The sequence below is a fragment of the Amblyomma mixtum genome, chromosome 10, assembly GCF_055824585.1.
Source record: "Amblyomma mixtum isolate Tamu chromosome 10, ASM5582458v1, whole genome shotgun sequence".
In the NCBI taxonomy this organism is placed as follows: Eukaryota; Metazoa; Arthropoda; class Arachnida; order Ixodida; family Ixodidae; genus Amblyomma; species Amblyomma mixtum.
The window spans coordinates 22,090,665-22,106,784 of record NC_143021.1 but is presented as its reverse complement, the minus strand read 5'-3'; the positions used below and the strand labels follow the sequence as shown (position 1 = coordinate 22,106,784).

General features: G+C 48.8%; 1 protein-coding gene and 1 pseudogene across 1 annotated transcript in view; both read left to right on the top strand.

Annotated features, from left to right (window-relative positions):
* The window catches only part of LOC149325328 (chymotrypsinogen A-like), a 421,762-nt gene that overhangs the window by 362,916 nt on the left and 42,726 nt on the right, over positions 1-16,120 (top strand). The window contains exon 5 of the mRNA XM_089564235.1: positions 12,720-12,844. Coding sequence (XP_089420361.1) covers positions 12,720-12,844 — 125 coding nt within the window. The remainder of the gene's footprint in view (positions 1-12,719; positions 12,845-16,120) is intronic.
* LOC149325329 (uncharacterized) lies at positions 5,241-6,065 on the top strand (annotated as a pseudogene).

The following is a 16,120-nucleotide window of genomic DNA, read 5'->3' as shown; positions in this document are numbered from 1 at the left end:
TCGTCGATGTTGCAGGCGTTGTCGTCAGCACTCCAGGGTTGCAGTCGGCTGTCAAACTTCCGAGGGCTGCGACGTAGCTGCTGATCGACTGTTACGGCAGTTGGTCACGTCGCTGGAAAACGTTACGGCTGTACAGCTCGGATGGTCTGCCATCGACGTGCCTCTGGAGAAGTGTGACTAGGTCTCCATAGCTGACTTCTCCGGGTGGTCTAGGATCGAAGTGCTTCAGGAGAAGTGTGACTATAGGTATCCATAGCTGACTTCTCCGGGAGTCTTCGTTGTGACCAGCACGCGAGCAGTCTCGAAGGTGTCGGTCCGCATAGCGTCAGGAGGAGCGCGTGCTTCTTTGCTTCGTTGGAGACATCGTTTGCCACGAGGTAGAATGTGAGGCGCTGAATCCACGATCCACGAAAAGGCTCGATGACACCGTGCAGTCCTCCAGTAGCCATCGGCGACACCTCGAACTGCGTACGCACTACATCCCACTTCTCGTCGCCAGTGTTAATGGCGGTGTTGGTTCGGGGCGTGGGAGCCCCGCATGCGAGGAACCTCTCTTCACAGTTGCTGGGTGGAGACTGGGGGTGTATTACCGTAGAGGGAGAGAGAGAGAGAGAGAGGGAGGGCGAGTGTACAAGAAAGCACTTTCGCCGCTGTGGGAATGCAGACGGTCACGGCAAGGAAATGGGGAATGCGCCAGTCGACGGGGCCGTGGGTATCAGACGTCGTCGGGGGAGACAGACGCCTGCCTGCTTTTGTGGGGAATGTCCGGCCCGCGCTTGTTTCTTGGAAGCGGGCGGCGGGTATGCGCGGAGGAGGCAAGGGCTGCTGGAGCGGCCTTGAGCCGCAAAGGTCGACGAACACGACAGCTACCAGAGGGCCAGGTCATCCAGCGGGAGGTGGACAAGATGTTGGCCAACGATATCATCGAGCCTTCAAACAGCCCTTGGGCATCTCCTGTCGTGCTCTTGAAAAAGAAAGACCAAACTTGGCGGTTTTGCGTCGACTATCGTCATCTCGACAAGGTCACGAAGAAAGACGTCTATCCCCTTCCGCGCATAGATGATGCCCTGGACTGTTTACATGGCGCCCGCTACTTCTTCACTTCACTTCACTTCACTTTAATACCTTAAAGACCCTCGTTAGAGGGTGTTACATAAGGGGGGTTACACAGAAATGAAAATCAGAATGACTAACAGATAAGTTGAAAGTTATACAAATATAAGGTTATCACTGAGCAAGTACACGCGTGATTTCTTCGATGAACAATGATTGGCATGTGATAGCAGCAAGTTCTCGGGGAAGGCCGTTCCAGTCGTTCGCGGTCCGGGGGAAGAATGATGAAGAAAATGTAGTGGTGCGGGCGCGAGGTCGTGACACTTGCTGCTGATGGCCGGTGCGGAGGGAGATGCGTGGTGGTGGTGCGCAGATGTAGGGTTCCTGTCGTAGCTCAGAGTAAAAAAACTATTGGCAAATCTCTGTTGACGCAAGAGACCGCGAGAAAACAGCTTTCGTCACCCCTGATGACCTTTACCAATTTAAGGTCATGCCCTTCGGCCTTTGTAACGCCCCTGCCACATTTAAACGGATGATGGACTCGTTACTCCGGGGCTTCAAGTGGACGACCTGTCTTTGTTACTTAGATGATGTAATTGTTATCTCGCCCTCTTTTGAAACCCACCTGCTTCGCCTTTCGTCCATCTTGGCACTTTTCCGCCGCGCAGGTCTTCAACTAAACTAAAAAAAATGTACTTTCGGCCGCCGCGAACTCAAAGTCCTCGACCATTTGGTGAATGCGAGTGGCATACAACCTGACCCTGATAAAGTTCTTGCCGTCAGTGCTTTTCCCTGTCCCCGCTCGCCCAGCGATGTCCGCAGCTTCATCGGTCTCTGTTCCTACTTTCGCCGGTTCGTCCCGAACTTCGCAGCCGTCGCTCGCCCTCTCACCAATCTGTTGCAGATAGGCGTTCCTTTTTCCTGGGGACCAGAGCAGGCTACTGCATCCTCCAGCCTTATCGCCGTCCTCACCAACCCTCCTGTATTGGCCCATTTCAACCCGTCTGCCCCGACTGAACTTCGCACCGATACCAGTGGTCCCGGAATTGGCGCCATCCTTGCTCAGCGACAACGCGGCCAGCACTGCGTGATTGCGTACGCCAGCCGTCTTCTTTCTTCCGCCGAGAAGAATTACTCCATCACAGAACGCGAGTGCCTGACTCTTGTTTGGGCCATTGGAAAATTCCGCACATACTTGTTCGGCCGCCCATTCACTGTTATAACCGACCACCACGCCCTGTGTTGGCTCTCCACTCTCAAGGACCCTACTGGCCGTCTTGGCCGGTGGGCATTGCGATTGCAAGAATACACCTTTTCCGTGGTTCACAAGTCCGGTCACCTCTATCAAGATGCAGACTGCCTGTCACGCTATCCCGTCGATCCTCCTTCTACAGACTGAGTCGGATGCCTGTGTCTCTCCATCTCCGACCTCTCCCACATTGCCGACGAACAGCGCTTGGATCCCACCCTCACCTCTCTCATTGACCGCGTCAGCACCGACCAGCGCGACACTTCTCTGGCCCGGTTTTTGCTGGATGGGAGCACGCTGTACCGCCGCAACATGCGACCTGATGGCGCTGAGCACTTGCTCGTTGTTCCCCGCCACCTACGGTCCACTATCCTCGAACAACTGCATGACGCACCTACGGCTGGTCATATTGGTGTCTCCCGTACGTACGACCGCGTGCGCCGGCGTTTCTTCTGGCCTGGTCTGTACCGCTCTGTTCAACGCTACGTGGCCGCTTGCGACGTCTGTCAGCGCCGAAAGAAGCCCGCTGTCCTGCCGTCTGGACACCTGCAGCCGATTCCCATCCCGACCGACCCGTTTTCTCGTGTTGGGCTAGATTTACTTGGGCCCTTCCCGGAGTCCTCCTCGGGGAACAAGTGGATTGCCGTCGCCACCGATTATGCCACGCGGTACGTGATCACTCGCGCCATTCCAACCAGCTGCGCCACTGACGTCGCTGACTTCCTTCTGCACGACGTCATATTACACCATGGCGCTCTCCGTCAACTCCTTACCGACCGTGGCCGCTGCTTCCTTTCCTGAGTTGTTGACGAAATCCCTCGTTCGTGCTCCGTTCGTCACAAGTTCACCACTGCTTATCATCCTCAAACGAACGGCCTTACGGAGCGTCTCAATCGCACGCTGACAGACATGCTCGCCATGTATGTACAGGGTCCGTCAAAAGTTCCCAGGCCACATGGTCCGCTTTTCATCGGTATATCCTGGCACTTAAGATTCCGATAGAGCTATCGAGGTTCTCAGATGGTAGAACGAGCCTTCTTCTAAGCTCTACAGATATTTTGAGCTTCGAGGGTATCTCAACAGCCCGACTATGCTGCTCAAAAGCAAACCCTGTGGCCTTGGAACTTTTGACGGACCCTGTACGTATCCGACGACCACCGGGACTGGGACATAAGCTTGCCTTTTGTCACCTTCGCCTACAACTCTTCGCGCCATGATACCGCTCGTTACTCGCCCTTCGATCTTCTCTTTGGACAAGACCCCTTACTGCCCTTCGACACTCTGCTGCCCACAGCTGGCCCTGTCACTACATATGCGCGTGACGCTATAGCCCGAGCAGACGCCACCCGCAAGGTTGCTCGTCACAAGCTCTCCGGATCTCCTGCCGGATCTCTCGTCTTGCTGTGGCTCCCATCCCGTCGTGTGGGGTTATGTGAAAAACTTCTGCCGCGCTACACAGGTCCTTATCGTGTATTACGGGCAGTGACCGACGTAACGTATGAAATCACGCCGCTGCACCCAAAGTCGACGTCCGCTCCACTGAAGTCCGAAGTCGTTCATGTAGCTCGCCTCAAGCCCTATCAACCACCATCGTCATCGCACGCCTAACACGCACCGGGACGTTGCCTTCAGTCGAGGGGGATATTGTTACAAGTGGACGAATCATGAACGAAGAAGTGGCGGTGCGCTGAACGACGACGACGTTGACAGTTGGTAGCTGGGCCCTCGGTTCTGAGCTGAGTGCTGGCCATCTCAGAGCAGCCGCCAATATAGACTTATCGCCGTAACAATATTTCCAGCCTAGCCCTTGTCAAGTCTGGCGTCCCTCAAGGCTCAGTAATAGGACCGCTTTTATTTTTAATATATATTAATGATATAGCACTAAATATCAATTCGACAGTTCGCCTTTTTGCCGACGACTGTGTAATTTACAGAGATATATCTAGCCCTAACGACGTCATAGCTTTACAATCTGACCTTAACAAACTAACAGAGTGGTGCGGCAAATGGCAGATGCAAATAAATAGAGAAAAGACTAAACATTTGAAATTCACTTCTGTTTAAAAATCGCAACCAAACACTTACCTAATAAATGACAGCATAGTAGACTCGGTTTCATCGGTTAAATATCTCGGCATTCTGCTAAATTCTAGCTTAACATGGACAGACCACATCGAAAATATTACATCTAAAGCACAAAGAAAACTTGGCTTTCTAAAGCGGCGCTTATATCTAGCCGACAGGGACACCAGGCTTCAAGCATTCAATTCTCTTGTTCGCCCTTCACTGGAATATGCGTCAATCATTTGGCATCCCTACAAAACTACCCTCTCCAATATACTTGAAGCCGTTCAGAATAAAGCCGCGTGATTCATCTTATCATCGTACTCGAGATTTCAAAGCGTTTCATCTTGAAGCTGAACATGCCGCCCCTCGCAATGCGCAAAAAATTTGCCAGATTATGTTTTTTTCACACTCTCTTTCACAGCAGTACATCATTTGCTCGGTCGCACATCTTACCGCCACCTCATACTTCACGTCGCACCGATCATATCTACAAAGTTAACCTCATCTTCGCTCGTACGGAGAAGTACAAGAATTCGCCTTTAACCTTGTCAATAAAAGAATGGAATGAGTGTCCCTCCAGTATCGTTACCATAACCCAGTTTTCTTTATTTCAGTCGGAATTGCTAACATATCTGAAATCCCAGCGCGTTCAGTAACCAGATTTGCTTTTATATCACTTACTAGCAAACTAGTATGTTCTCTTTCTTTGTTATTTGTGCATTTTTTGTAACAGTTTTTACGTTGTTATGTTCTTTCTCAACATGATGTATTAACCACCTAAAGTGCTTTTTTGCCTTTGAAAATTGTGCTCTGATTTGTCCCCCCCTATGTAATGCCCCCAGTGGGCCCTTAGGGTATTTGAATAAATAAATATGAAGTCCTCAGTGCTTGTGACCTTGATCACCTGGCGATGTGTGTACAAGCAAGTGATTCCAGGCTGATATTTTACGTGGCCGGTTATGTCGCGCGGAAAAGCATTGCGACCACAAAGTGTGCTGAGTGCTGCCAGGAGCTTCTGCAAAATAAGAGTGGTAGTCAGCCAGGTGCAGCAACCCTCACGGCAGCTGTTGACAGAGGACTTTTATATCCATCTGACAAGCTGAATGCACTAGTGACGTCACTAGAAAACACATTCACCCACTGCTTAAGTGTGAAGCAAGTAAGAAGCGACAGCCTAATGGACTTGGTATCTTTTCTCCAGCTTACAAAGTTGAATCTTGTAGGCTGCCCAGAACACAAAATAGCACTCAAAAACAGAATCATCAAGTTCTATGTGCTCACAAGGCTTCGTTTCTACGTGAAATCTCTGAACGCCAAACGGGACGAAACGCGGGAGCAAATGAAGATGTGAAAACTTCGACTAGTGCTCTCAAGTATGCCTTCTAAGCTTTCCACTTTTTAATTAGCGACTCTTATAGTTTCAGTCATAATGTACATGTGCAGTATGTTTCTGTGATACATGATGTTCGTGACGATGGTCTAAGCTATTTTTCAACCAGTCACTTTATTTTTTCTGTTACGTGCAGTAAGTCTATGTGATACATGATGTTCCTTACCCTCTAAGCTTTCTATTTTTTAACGATCGAGTCACTTTTATAGTTTCACATTTGTGCAGTATGCCTCCGTGATAAGTTCCTGAACGTAGTGTGTAATAAAAGTCATATTCTCACGCTGGTTTGCTTGCGCAGGTACATGACTGCTTACTTCTGTGGCGCTCATTTCGTTGAGAGTTGCAAGATCGTGTGAGATTCGCAAGATTACTCTCTATAGTGAGCGCTTTCACGAGCTAAAAGCGTACGCAGACTGATGATCACTGTAGGCTGTAAAGTCTTCACCTCAGTTTCAGACTAATCTGCGCGGGTGCATCCAGCGTGAACGCAAAAAAAAGCTTTCGCTTTTAAAAAAAAATCTCTGCCTCTCCCGTAACCGAGAGAAGAGTAAGCATGAAATGTTTACGGGCATAGCAGATTGGTTGTAGATGGTACTAGTAAAATCTTGAAATGGGTCTAGTTTTCAACACACCACACTCTTCTTGTTGCGTCGAAGCGATCGCCTGCAATCGAGCGGGCTTAGGTAGGCAGCCGCGAACCGTGGCGGCCTTATCGCTTTCGGGAGCGGCCGCATAATCATGGCGTTGTCTGCAGGGGCGAGCAGTCTTCTGGTGTGGTGTATCACTCGCAAAGCGATGGCCTTCTGTAAGACGTTTCCTACCTCTGCTTTCATCAGGCTCCATTGCTCGGCTTAATCAAGCAACAGTGACGGTGGTGGTATTGGAATGCAGGACGATGCAGAAGCGTACGCGGACACGATGAGACGCAGTACTGACAAGAAAGTATGTGCAGCGCGTCCGAAGGCCAAGCGGCCGGTCTTTTAATTGCGTGAGTGTGGGACCGCAGCGCCATCCTTGGGGAGGGAGCAAAAGTTTTCCGCCGAAAGCCCTTCTTGCCCTGGAGCTCCCCTCTTTCTCTAAGCGGCCTTCTCCCAAAGCCCCTAACAGATCACGTATGAGAACGAAGTGTATCGTAGCATGTATGTTCTTTTTGCACGCGTTATCAGAAATCGGAAATTATAATTCCGTGCATTATCAAATGCACAGCTCGAGTGATATCTTGATGAACATTGAGAAGACACTGGCAGCAGTTATTTTTTGTGACTCGTTTGGAGAGCAACCGGCGCTTGTATGCCGGTTCGTAGTAGGGCTTAGAGAGTCTCGTTTAATCTCGTTAAATCTCGTGCAGTGCCCGGATGTTCTCGTTTCACTGCCCGGATGAGTAGAATTCGGTGCCCGGATGAGTGGAATTCAGTGCCCGGATGTTGGCTCTCGGTTTCGGCGTGACGTCACCACACTGCCGACAACGGGAGCTAAAAGCATTTCATGCTTAAAAAATTGCGCCTCTCCCGTAACCCAGAGTAGAGTAAGCATGAAATGTTTACGGGCCTAACAGAGGCTCCATTGCTCGGGTTGAGCAGCTGTGACGGTGGCGGCGTTGAAATCCAGGACGATGCAGAAGCGTACGCGGACACGACGAGACGCAGGCCTGACAAGAATGTATATGCAGCGCGTTCGAATACTCCGCGAGCGTGTATACATCTGCCTGCCAGAGGGGGAAAGGGCTTGAAGGCCAAGGGGCCGGTCTTTTACATGCGTGAGTGTGGGACCGCAGCGCCATCCTTGGGGAGGGAGCGAAAGTTTTCTGCCGAAAGCCCTTCTCGCCCTCTTTCTCTAAGCGGCCTTCTCTCAAAGCCCCTAAGAGATCACGTATGACAACGAAGTGTATTGTGGCATGTATGTGCTTTTTCCACGCGTTATTAGAAATCGGAAATTATAATTTCGTGCATTATCAAATGCACAGCTCGACTGATATCTTGATAAACATTGTGAAGACACTGGCAGCAGTTATTTTTTGTGACTCGTTTGGAGAGCAACCGGCGCTTGTATGCCGGTCCCGTAGGAGGGCTTAGAGAGTCTCGTTGAATCTCGTTAATCTCGTACGGTGCCGGGATGTTCTCGTTTCAGAGCCCGGATGAGTGGAATTCAGTGCCCGGATGAGTGGAATTCAGTGCCCCGATGTGTGGATTTCAGTGCCCGGATGATGGCTCTCGGTCTCGGCTTGACGTCACCACAATGCCGACAACGAGAGCTAAAAGCATTTCATGCTTAAAATCCAGCTTTCTGCACGCGCGGCGAACCCCGCGCACCCAGCCTTTCCTGCGCGCAGCGCGCTCGCGGCATCGCACTACGGACAGCAGCGCCACCTACGGATGGCATGAAATGGATGCGCGGCGCTCGCCTCCCGGTCGCGTCACCTACCCCTTCTAAAGCGGCGGTGCCTTCACCGGCGCCTAACTCCCGCGCTCTCCGCTAGGAGCGCAACAGGTGTTGCGACGTCACGCCGAAGAGCTGGGCGACCATCTCGAGCCGTCGGAGGAAGCGGTGGTGCCTTCACCGGCGCCTAACTGCTGCACTCTCCGCTAGGAGCGCAATTGTGGCGTTACGCCGAAGAGATTAGGCTCAACTCACGTCGCTAGTAAGCAGTAGCTGTGCCAACCACCAGCTGCTTAACATTGCTTCGCGACGATGCCGCCCACCGCTAGGGAAGCTCGTCGCAATGCTCGTAAGAGAGAGCGGCGAGCTACAGAGACAAGAGGAAGAGCGTGAAAGAAGACTCGCTAAGCAACGTGCCCAGTATGTAGCTCGGCGAGAACGTGCGAGCTCTTCAGTGGATGATGGGACTGATGTTACTGATTCGCTCAGTGTCAGTCTCAGCAGTGATGAACTTTGGAACTTGACGAAACAATTGCGACGTGCCCATTTCTTTGGCAATTTACGGGCTTAACCAAGCTAAGCCACAGCTAATTTCTTTCTACAGACAACGCCGATGGCACTTCTCACGCTCGCCCATGTCGCTCCGCCCTTCGTGTTTCCTCCGAGAGTGTTTTCATCCCGCCACGCTCCAGTGTTTTTGTCACTGTCCACTGCGATGGGCTCCGTGACGGGACAGCAGTCGCCGAGGGCAATGTTTCAATGTTGCTGACACACGGAATTTGTACGGCCCGAAGCCTCGTCCACATACGTACTGGTAGGGCCCAATTACTGGCCTCGTCCACATACGTAATGGTAGGACCCAATTACTGGTTACCAATTTCACACGCGAACTTCGGCACCTCTTCCGCGGCACAGCGATCGCGTTCGCCGACCAATTAGCTGACGTTTCTGAATATTTTGCGTTCGCAGCCGTGGAATCTCCGACCATATCTCTCGATCACATTTACGTCAGCTCAGGGCTGTCACAGGTTCAACGCCGCGATCTCCGTACCTTACTACACCAATACACAGCCTGCGTTGCGTTTTCTTCGAAAGTTCAACAGACATCCATTACAAAACACCGCATCATCACGAGTGCAGAAGCCCGCCCCATACGCCAACAGCCGTACCGTATTTCGCCCTAAAGAACGCGAGGCCATCCAAAGACAAGTGAAGGAGATGCTCAATGACGGTATTATTCAACCATTCAGACTCCGTGGTCGTCGCCTGGGGTGTTAGTTAAGAAGAAGGATGGAACGCTGCGCTTTTGCGTCGATTACAGGAAGTTAAACACCATAACTAAAAAGGACGTATACCCACTGCCCCGCATAGACGATTGGCTCGACTGCCTTTGCCGCGCCAAATATTTTTCCTCAATTGATTTAAAAAGCGGGCGCTGGCAGATTGAGGTTGATGAACGGGACAGGGAAAAAACAGCCTTCATTACTCCCGATGATCTATATGAATTTAGGGTGTTGAATTTCGGCCTCTGTTTAGCGCCGGCGACGTTTCAGCGAATGATGGACACAGTTCTCACTGGCCTCAAATGGCAAACTTGTTTAGTTTACCAGGATGACGTGGTCGTATTCTCTGAAATCTTTGACGAACATCTTAAACGCCTGCCAATATCATGGTGACAATATCATGGTCGCGCCTGATAATACAGAAAGAGATAATTCAAAACTGCTGTGTGGTACATGGATTGGCTTTATGTTGCAGACAGTGTGTTTCTAATTTACCATTCAGTTTTTATTTTGTACCTATTATCCTATTGTATAGAAAGAGGAAATGTCGGTAATGTGATCTTATTCTGTCTGTAGCTAGTCTCTCATTGTACTGATTTCCACTGCCTGATCTTAGGCGACTGTTTCACCGAACTTTGTTTTGCTATTTGTGTTTTGTGTATATTGTGGAAGCGGGCCAGGGCCTTGTCAGGTGCTCTGTAGCTTTCAGTTAGCCTCGAGCCTCTCTGGGAACGTGTCCGCGGACCCAATAAAAGAAAGAAAGAAGGAAAGAAAGATTGGTTTGGTTTATGGGCTTTAGCGTACAAAAGCGACCCTTAGCGAAAAAGAGGATGTGCTTAAAATGCATTTCAAACATATTGTATTAATTTCATATTTATTTTTCATTTTTTTGTCCCTATGCTTAAACTGCAATACGAATGCTTTCTAAGTGCACTACGTATAATATTTTGAACGTTCTCTAAAATGCCTGAAAAATACATTTTTGCCCGCTTAGTAGATTTATATGAATTAAAAATATACTAAAATATATATTAAATACATTAATTCACATTAGAAATACATTAAAAATATACATTTAATACATTAAAAACTCATTCTCTTCGGCTTAAAAAACGTTTACTGGTCGGCTTCACAGAATGCTTCAACTGCAGAACAAATTATACAAACGCTGTTATCATCAATCACGATGTACACGAGATTATAAGCACACGTGACGGCATGGGAACGGCAAAGATACATACACAGCAAACCATGACGGAAGAGCCGCAGCCAACAACAATTGCTCCGACAAATGCCATACTTGGCTTGCCGTACATATACCCAGCGAGAGCGACGCACTAACTTGTCCGGTGAGGCGTTTTTTTGCGCAAAAACTGGCGAAGAAATCTCGCTTCCATTTTGTGAACACAGGACTTCCTCAAGGCATTTGTGAGGCACAAGTTCACAATAGCCCTCTTGGTCAGCTTAGAGTGAGCTGATTGGTAGGGCATTGGCGCTTTCTCCTCTTTCGAGCTTTCTTCACCAGGTGGAACGGCTTGGGAACTCGGGTTACCCCTCGCACCTGTTGGTATCCGTTGCCAAGCAGTGAAAAACCACCTGATGCGGGCTAGGCCCGAGCAGCAAGATGTGGCAAAGAAAAAGAAAGAAAGGAGGCCGGTGGTAGCTATACCGTATATTCACAACGTTTCCCATCGCCTGAAAACCATTGGTCGAAAAGCTGGCGTGAATGTTGTGATGACGGCTCGTAATAAACTCAAAAGTCTGTGCAGACGAGTCAATTCCGACCCGACCAAAAAGAAGCAGGCATGCACGGTAAAGCATCCAACCCCCTTTGTGGAGTGTACTGAAGGCCTTGTTTATTCGTTGCCAGAGAAATGTGGTAAACAATACATAGGGCAGACTGGCAGGTGCATGAACGAAAGGCTACTAGAACAAAAAACTAATTTCGAGCAAGCTTACAGGAACCTGGGAATTCATTGCAGAGATTGCCCTTCAACAAGTTGTGCACCTGATTTCCCAAAATGTAGAGCTTTGGCTAATCACAAAGACCAGTTAGTGCATGAAATAATCGAGGCAGCTTCGATAGCAAGTCTGCGCGACAATTGTGTCAGCACGCCGTCTGTTGCTTTGACAAAGAAAGAATTTGGCATGTTAAAAATGTGATTATAAATCTGTGATTATTTATCGTATGTTGTAATTTTTTGGACGCTTGAACGATATGGTTGTGATGCATATGTTTTTGAGGGGATGAAGAAGGTATAAGAAGCAGTGTTTCTTCGAAATAAAAACCACTTGTAAGTCATCGCTTGTCTCTTGTCCCGGTGTTTTGCGCTGTTACGTCACAAAAGGAGGACCCGGGTCGTGCTACGAAGAAGAAGAGGGCAGTGGCGCGGGACGGAGCGCTCGTGCTAGGCCCATCAGATTATCAGATTATCATCAGATAATCTGATAATCTGATAAATCAGATTATCATCTGTCATCATGTCGTCCTTGTTCTAGGCTTGCCACCTCGTAACAATATGTTTAAAATACAATCTATATATCCCACCGTACATTCCAAACGTATTAGTTTTTTCTAAGCGTCTCAGGGTATGAGGGACGCCGTAGTGAAGGGCTCCAGAAGTTTCGACTACCTGGGATTCATTAACGTGCACTGACATCGCACGGTACACGGGCCTCTAGAATTTCGCCTCCATCGAAATTCGACCACCGCGGCCTGGATCGAAGCCGCGTTTTTCGAGTCAGCAGCCCAGGGCCATAACCACTGAGCGACCGCGGCAACAGAAAGAAAGAAAGAAAGAAAGAAAAAAGAAAGGAGGGAAGAGAGGAAAGAGAGAGAGAGAGAAAGAAAAAGAAAGAAAGAAAGAAAGAAAGAAAGAAAGGAAGAAAGAAAGAAAGAAAGAAAGAAAGAAAGAAAGAAAGAAAGAAAGAAAGAAAGAAAGAAAGAAATCATGTTTGCAAGGATCCCCGCTCTGACGTGTTCGCTCTGTGCCATGTGGTAAGATGGTACACAGTGCTACTATCTTGTGGTTGCCCTTTTTTCTAGTCACTTTTAACTCTCTTGTGTGGCAAATTATTACACAATGATTTTCACACTCAGTTAAATCCCACCGTTGAAGAAGAAATAAACATATTCGCCACTGCTTCCCTTGCTTTCAGTGACTGTTGACCCCTTTCGTATATGACCAACGGTTAGTTGATTTAGTCGTCAGCTTTTCTCAGGCGATCAGGTGTCCGTAATACTTTCAGGGCTCGATTTAGCCGAGCAGAAAGCTCAAAAATTTGCTCTCTACTACTGCAGGTGCGGGCATCTTGCTGGCCAACATTCTGCGTGTCATAAGGACTCCGGCGTGCCGCCTCAGTCTCGGCGACGCCTCTTTGGACGGTGGCGCTTCCTTCTGCGGCATTGGAGCGGCCACTTGCAAAGTGAGGAGCCACTTTATCGGCTTAGCCGAGCAGGCGCGGCTTCTCGCCATCACCTGTTCTCAGAAAGCGCCATTAAAATAAATTTTGCACCCTAGCACACCACCACGACTACTGACCTGTAAGGCCTGTGACGCCTTAGCAAGAACTAATACGATACGGTGGGCTATTTAAATTGTATTTTAAACATATCTTGTATTCATGAATGCACTAAAATACGTACGAAATACGTTCCTGAAATTTCATGCTTGGTATTCGAACTATATTCTTAAAATATGACAAAAATACCTCACTTAAAGCATACTGCGAGCACTTTTCAAATACGTGAAAAAATATGCATGCAGTTTTCGCATCTTTTCAGTGTATTAAAGGTGTATTTTCTAAAATATGAAATTAATTCATCAAAAGTATACTTCAATTCTAAAAAACGGGCAGTCCTTGAAAACGTATATGTGCGCATGAAAGCACAAGCTGATGGGCGAGTTGGTTATTCATTGTTTGATTTGAAGCAGCGCAAGGCCGAGAGCCAAAGAAGAGAGCGCCGCCGCGGTGGCTCAGCGGTTATGGTGCTCGGCTGCTGACACAAAAGACGCGGGTGCGATCCCGGCCGCGGCGGCTAGAATTTCTTTGGAGGAGAAATTCTAGAGGCCCGTGTACTGTGCGATGTCAGTGCACGTTAAAGAACCCCAGGTGGTCGAAATTTCCGGAGCCCTCCACTACGGCGTCTCTCATAGCCTTAGTCGCTTTGGGACGTTAAACCCCATAAACCAAACCAAACCAAAGAAGAGAGCAGAGAAAGAAACGGACAACACAGCGCTGAACTAACAACTGACATTTATTTGGCACGCTGCACGTATAAATACATTCAGTCACCAAAATAGTCAAGTTATCATTAAGTTATCAAGCTTGTGCATGCGTGTCAACAATCCAGGGAAAACTATCCCCGTTTGCCCGAAAAATCATGAGTGCAAATTCGTGAAGTGTCAAAAAAATGTGTATTCTATTCCTCTCACTTGTAATAGGTTTTATATTGGCCAGACAGGACAGTGCTTAAATGATAGGCATAGGCAGCACCGCAACAATGTTGATAATAAAGAGTCCCGTAACCTCAGCATGCACTGCCGTGAGTGCGAGTGCACCCCACAGTTTGAATTTTGCAGAGTTGTGGATAGGAACAGAGATAAGCTATGCCGTGAAATAATCGAGGCTTCGAGCATCAAGACGTATGGTGACATATGTGTAAGCGCTCCATCAGTGTCTTTATCTAAAAAAGAACTTCGCTTCCTGAATTGCACATCTTAGCTTGTGTTGGCGTGCAGAATCCCAGTGCATGAATGAGCTCTTTGCTTGGTTTTCTATTTTGGTGCCTGAATGTATTTATACGTGCAGCGTGCCAAATAAATGGCAGTTCTTAGTTCAGCGCTGTGTTGTCCGTTTCTTTCTCTGCTCTCTTCTTTGGCTTTCGGCCTTGCGCTGCTTCAAATCAAACATATGTGTGCAGTTTTAGCATCTTGTCAATGTATTAAAAGTGTACATTCGTTAATATGAAATTAATTCATCCACAGTATACTTCAATTCTGATAAACGGGAAGTCCTTTTAAACATATTTGCAGCACACTTCTAGCTGCCGTTGAAGAGTCTCGTGCTCGAAGTCGCGTTTCAGGAAATGGCATTTGCGTGTTGTCAAACGTATTTGAAGTGTACTTCAGTAAATACGCAATGAATTCGTCCAAAGATTACTTGAATTCTAGTAAATTGGCAGTCCGCCTTCGCGTATTTGCAGCACACTTTGAGCTGCCTTTGAACAACCTAATGATCGAAATCGAGTTTAGGGAAATCACATTTTGGTGCTGTCACAAAATTCGGCGCATTTTAGAAACGAAGAAAAACCGCCGCGCGCACGGCGTCTCGCCGGCGCGAGCCCAACGGGAGAGAGGGAAAGCCCCCGCCTAGCGCGTGTCTCTCTCCCCTCCACCACCGCTCACCGCCACGGCGTGCGCCGAAGGAATGAGTCATCCACGCCGATTTCTCTAGAACGTGCGAGTCGTTTCTACTGTTAACCGGGGGAAGAGGGGGAAGCCTTGCGTGCGCTAAGACACGTCCCCCTCCTCTACACTCGGACGTCGGCGGCGGCGCCACGCCAGAACTAGCCAGGACCTTCGCGAAACGTCTCCTGACTTTAACCAATGAGGACGCGCGGCCGGCGAGAGAAAGGAAGGGAAACTACACGGGAGATGCTGCGTGTATGTGCGCGCCTACTTTGGCGCGTAGAACAAACAGACGTGAGAGCGAGCCTATAATAGAAGTACGTTGACCGCTGTCAAGTCAGTCGGGACCGCCGTTTAAGCTTCATCGAAGCGCGCCCGTTCGACTCCCGGGAAATCACCACTCGGCCAGCATCGGACCAACGAGGCAACGTGCGCCAGTCTGCGGGACGGCATCGTCGTGGAACTCTGGTCGTCGGACTGCCGCAGTGCCCGGTGAACAAATTGTGTTTTGTTTGTTTACCTCTCTTTCATGTGTTAGTGCACTTTATGTGCAATATTGCCTTTGTATTGTATTCTCTCTCGAGTTTAACTTTGCACGAGTTGCATTGTTTGGTTAATCACTTTATATGTGCTTGTACTAGTGTTTGTGTAATCCTTTGTATCGTCTCTTTGCTGCATAAACTTTGTTTTGTTTTGTAAACCTTTGGCTCCGACCCATTCTCTGGCTTGCGAGCAGCGAAAGCTGGGCACCGAATGCCCAAAAACCTCTTGTCACTTGGCAGCTGGTCTCCGCTGAGTTTGCCACGCTGAGTAGAGGGCATCTCCTTTGAGTCCGAGACCGCTACCCCCACACGCTCTAAGGGTGTCTGGGACCTTCCCACGTAAACGTGCGCGAAGTATGGGTGACAGGTGCTGGCAATCCTTTTAAAGTGTACTTTCGTAAATACGCAATTAATCAGTCCAAGTATACTTTGATTCGAACAAGTGGACAGTCCGCGCAAACATATTTGCATTACACTTCATGCTACCATGGAACAATGTAGAGCTCGAAATGACGTTTCAGGAATCATTGAAAACTTTCCCTTCCCTCATGATGTAAACAGCGCGAACTACAAGGGACAAGAAAAGAAGGGACACAGGACGAGCGCTCACACAGGACGAGTCAGCGCTCGTCCTGTGTCCCTTCTTTTCTTGTCCCTTGTAGTTCGCGCTGTTTACATCATGAATATCTACCAACTCGCCCAACTTAACGTTTTGCTTCCATTTCCTGTCGTCCTTTCGTTACAACACA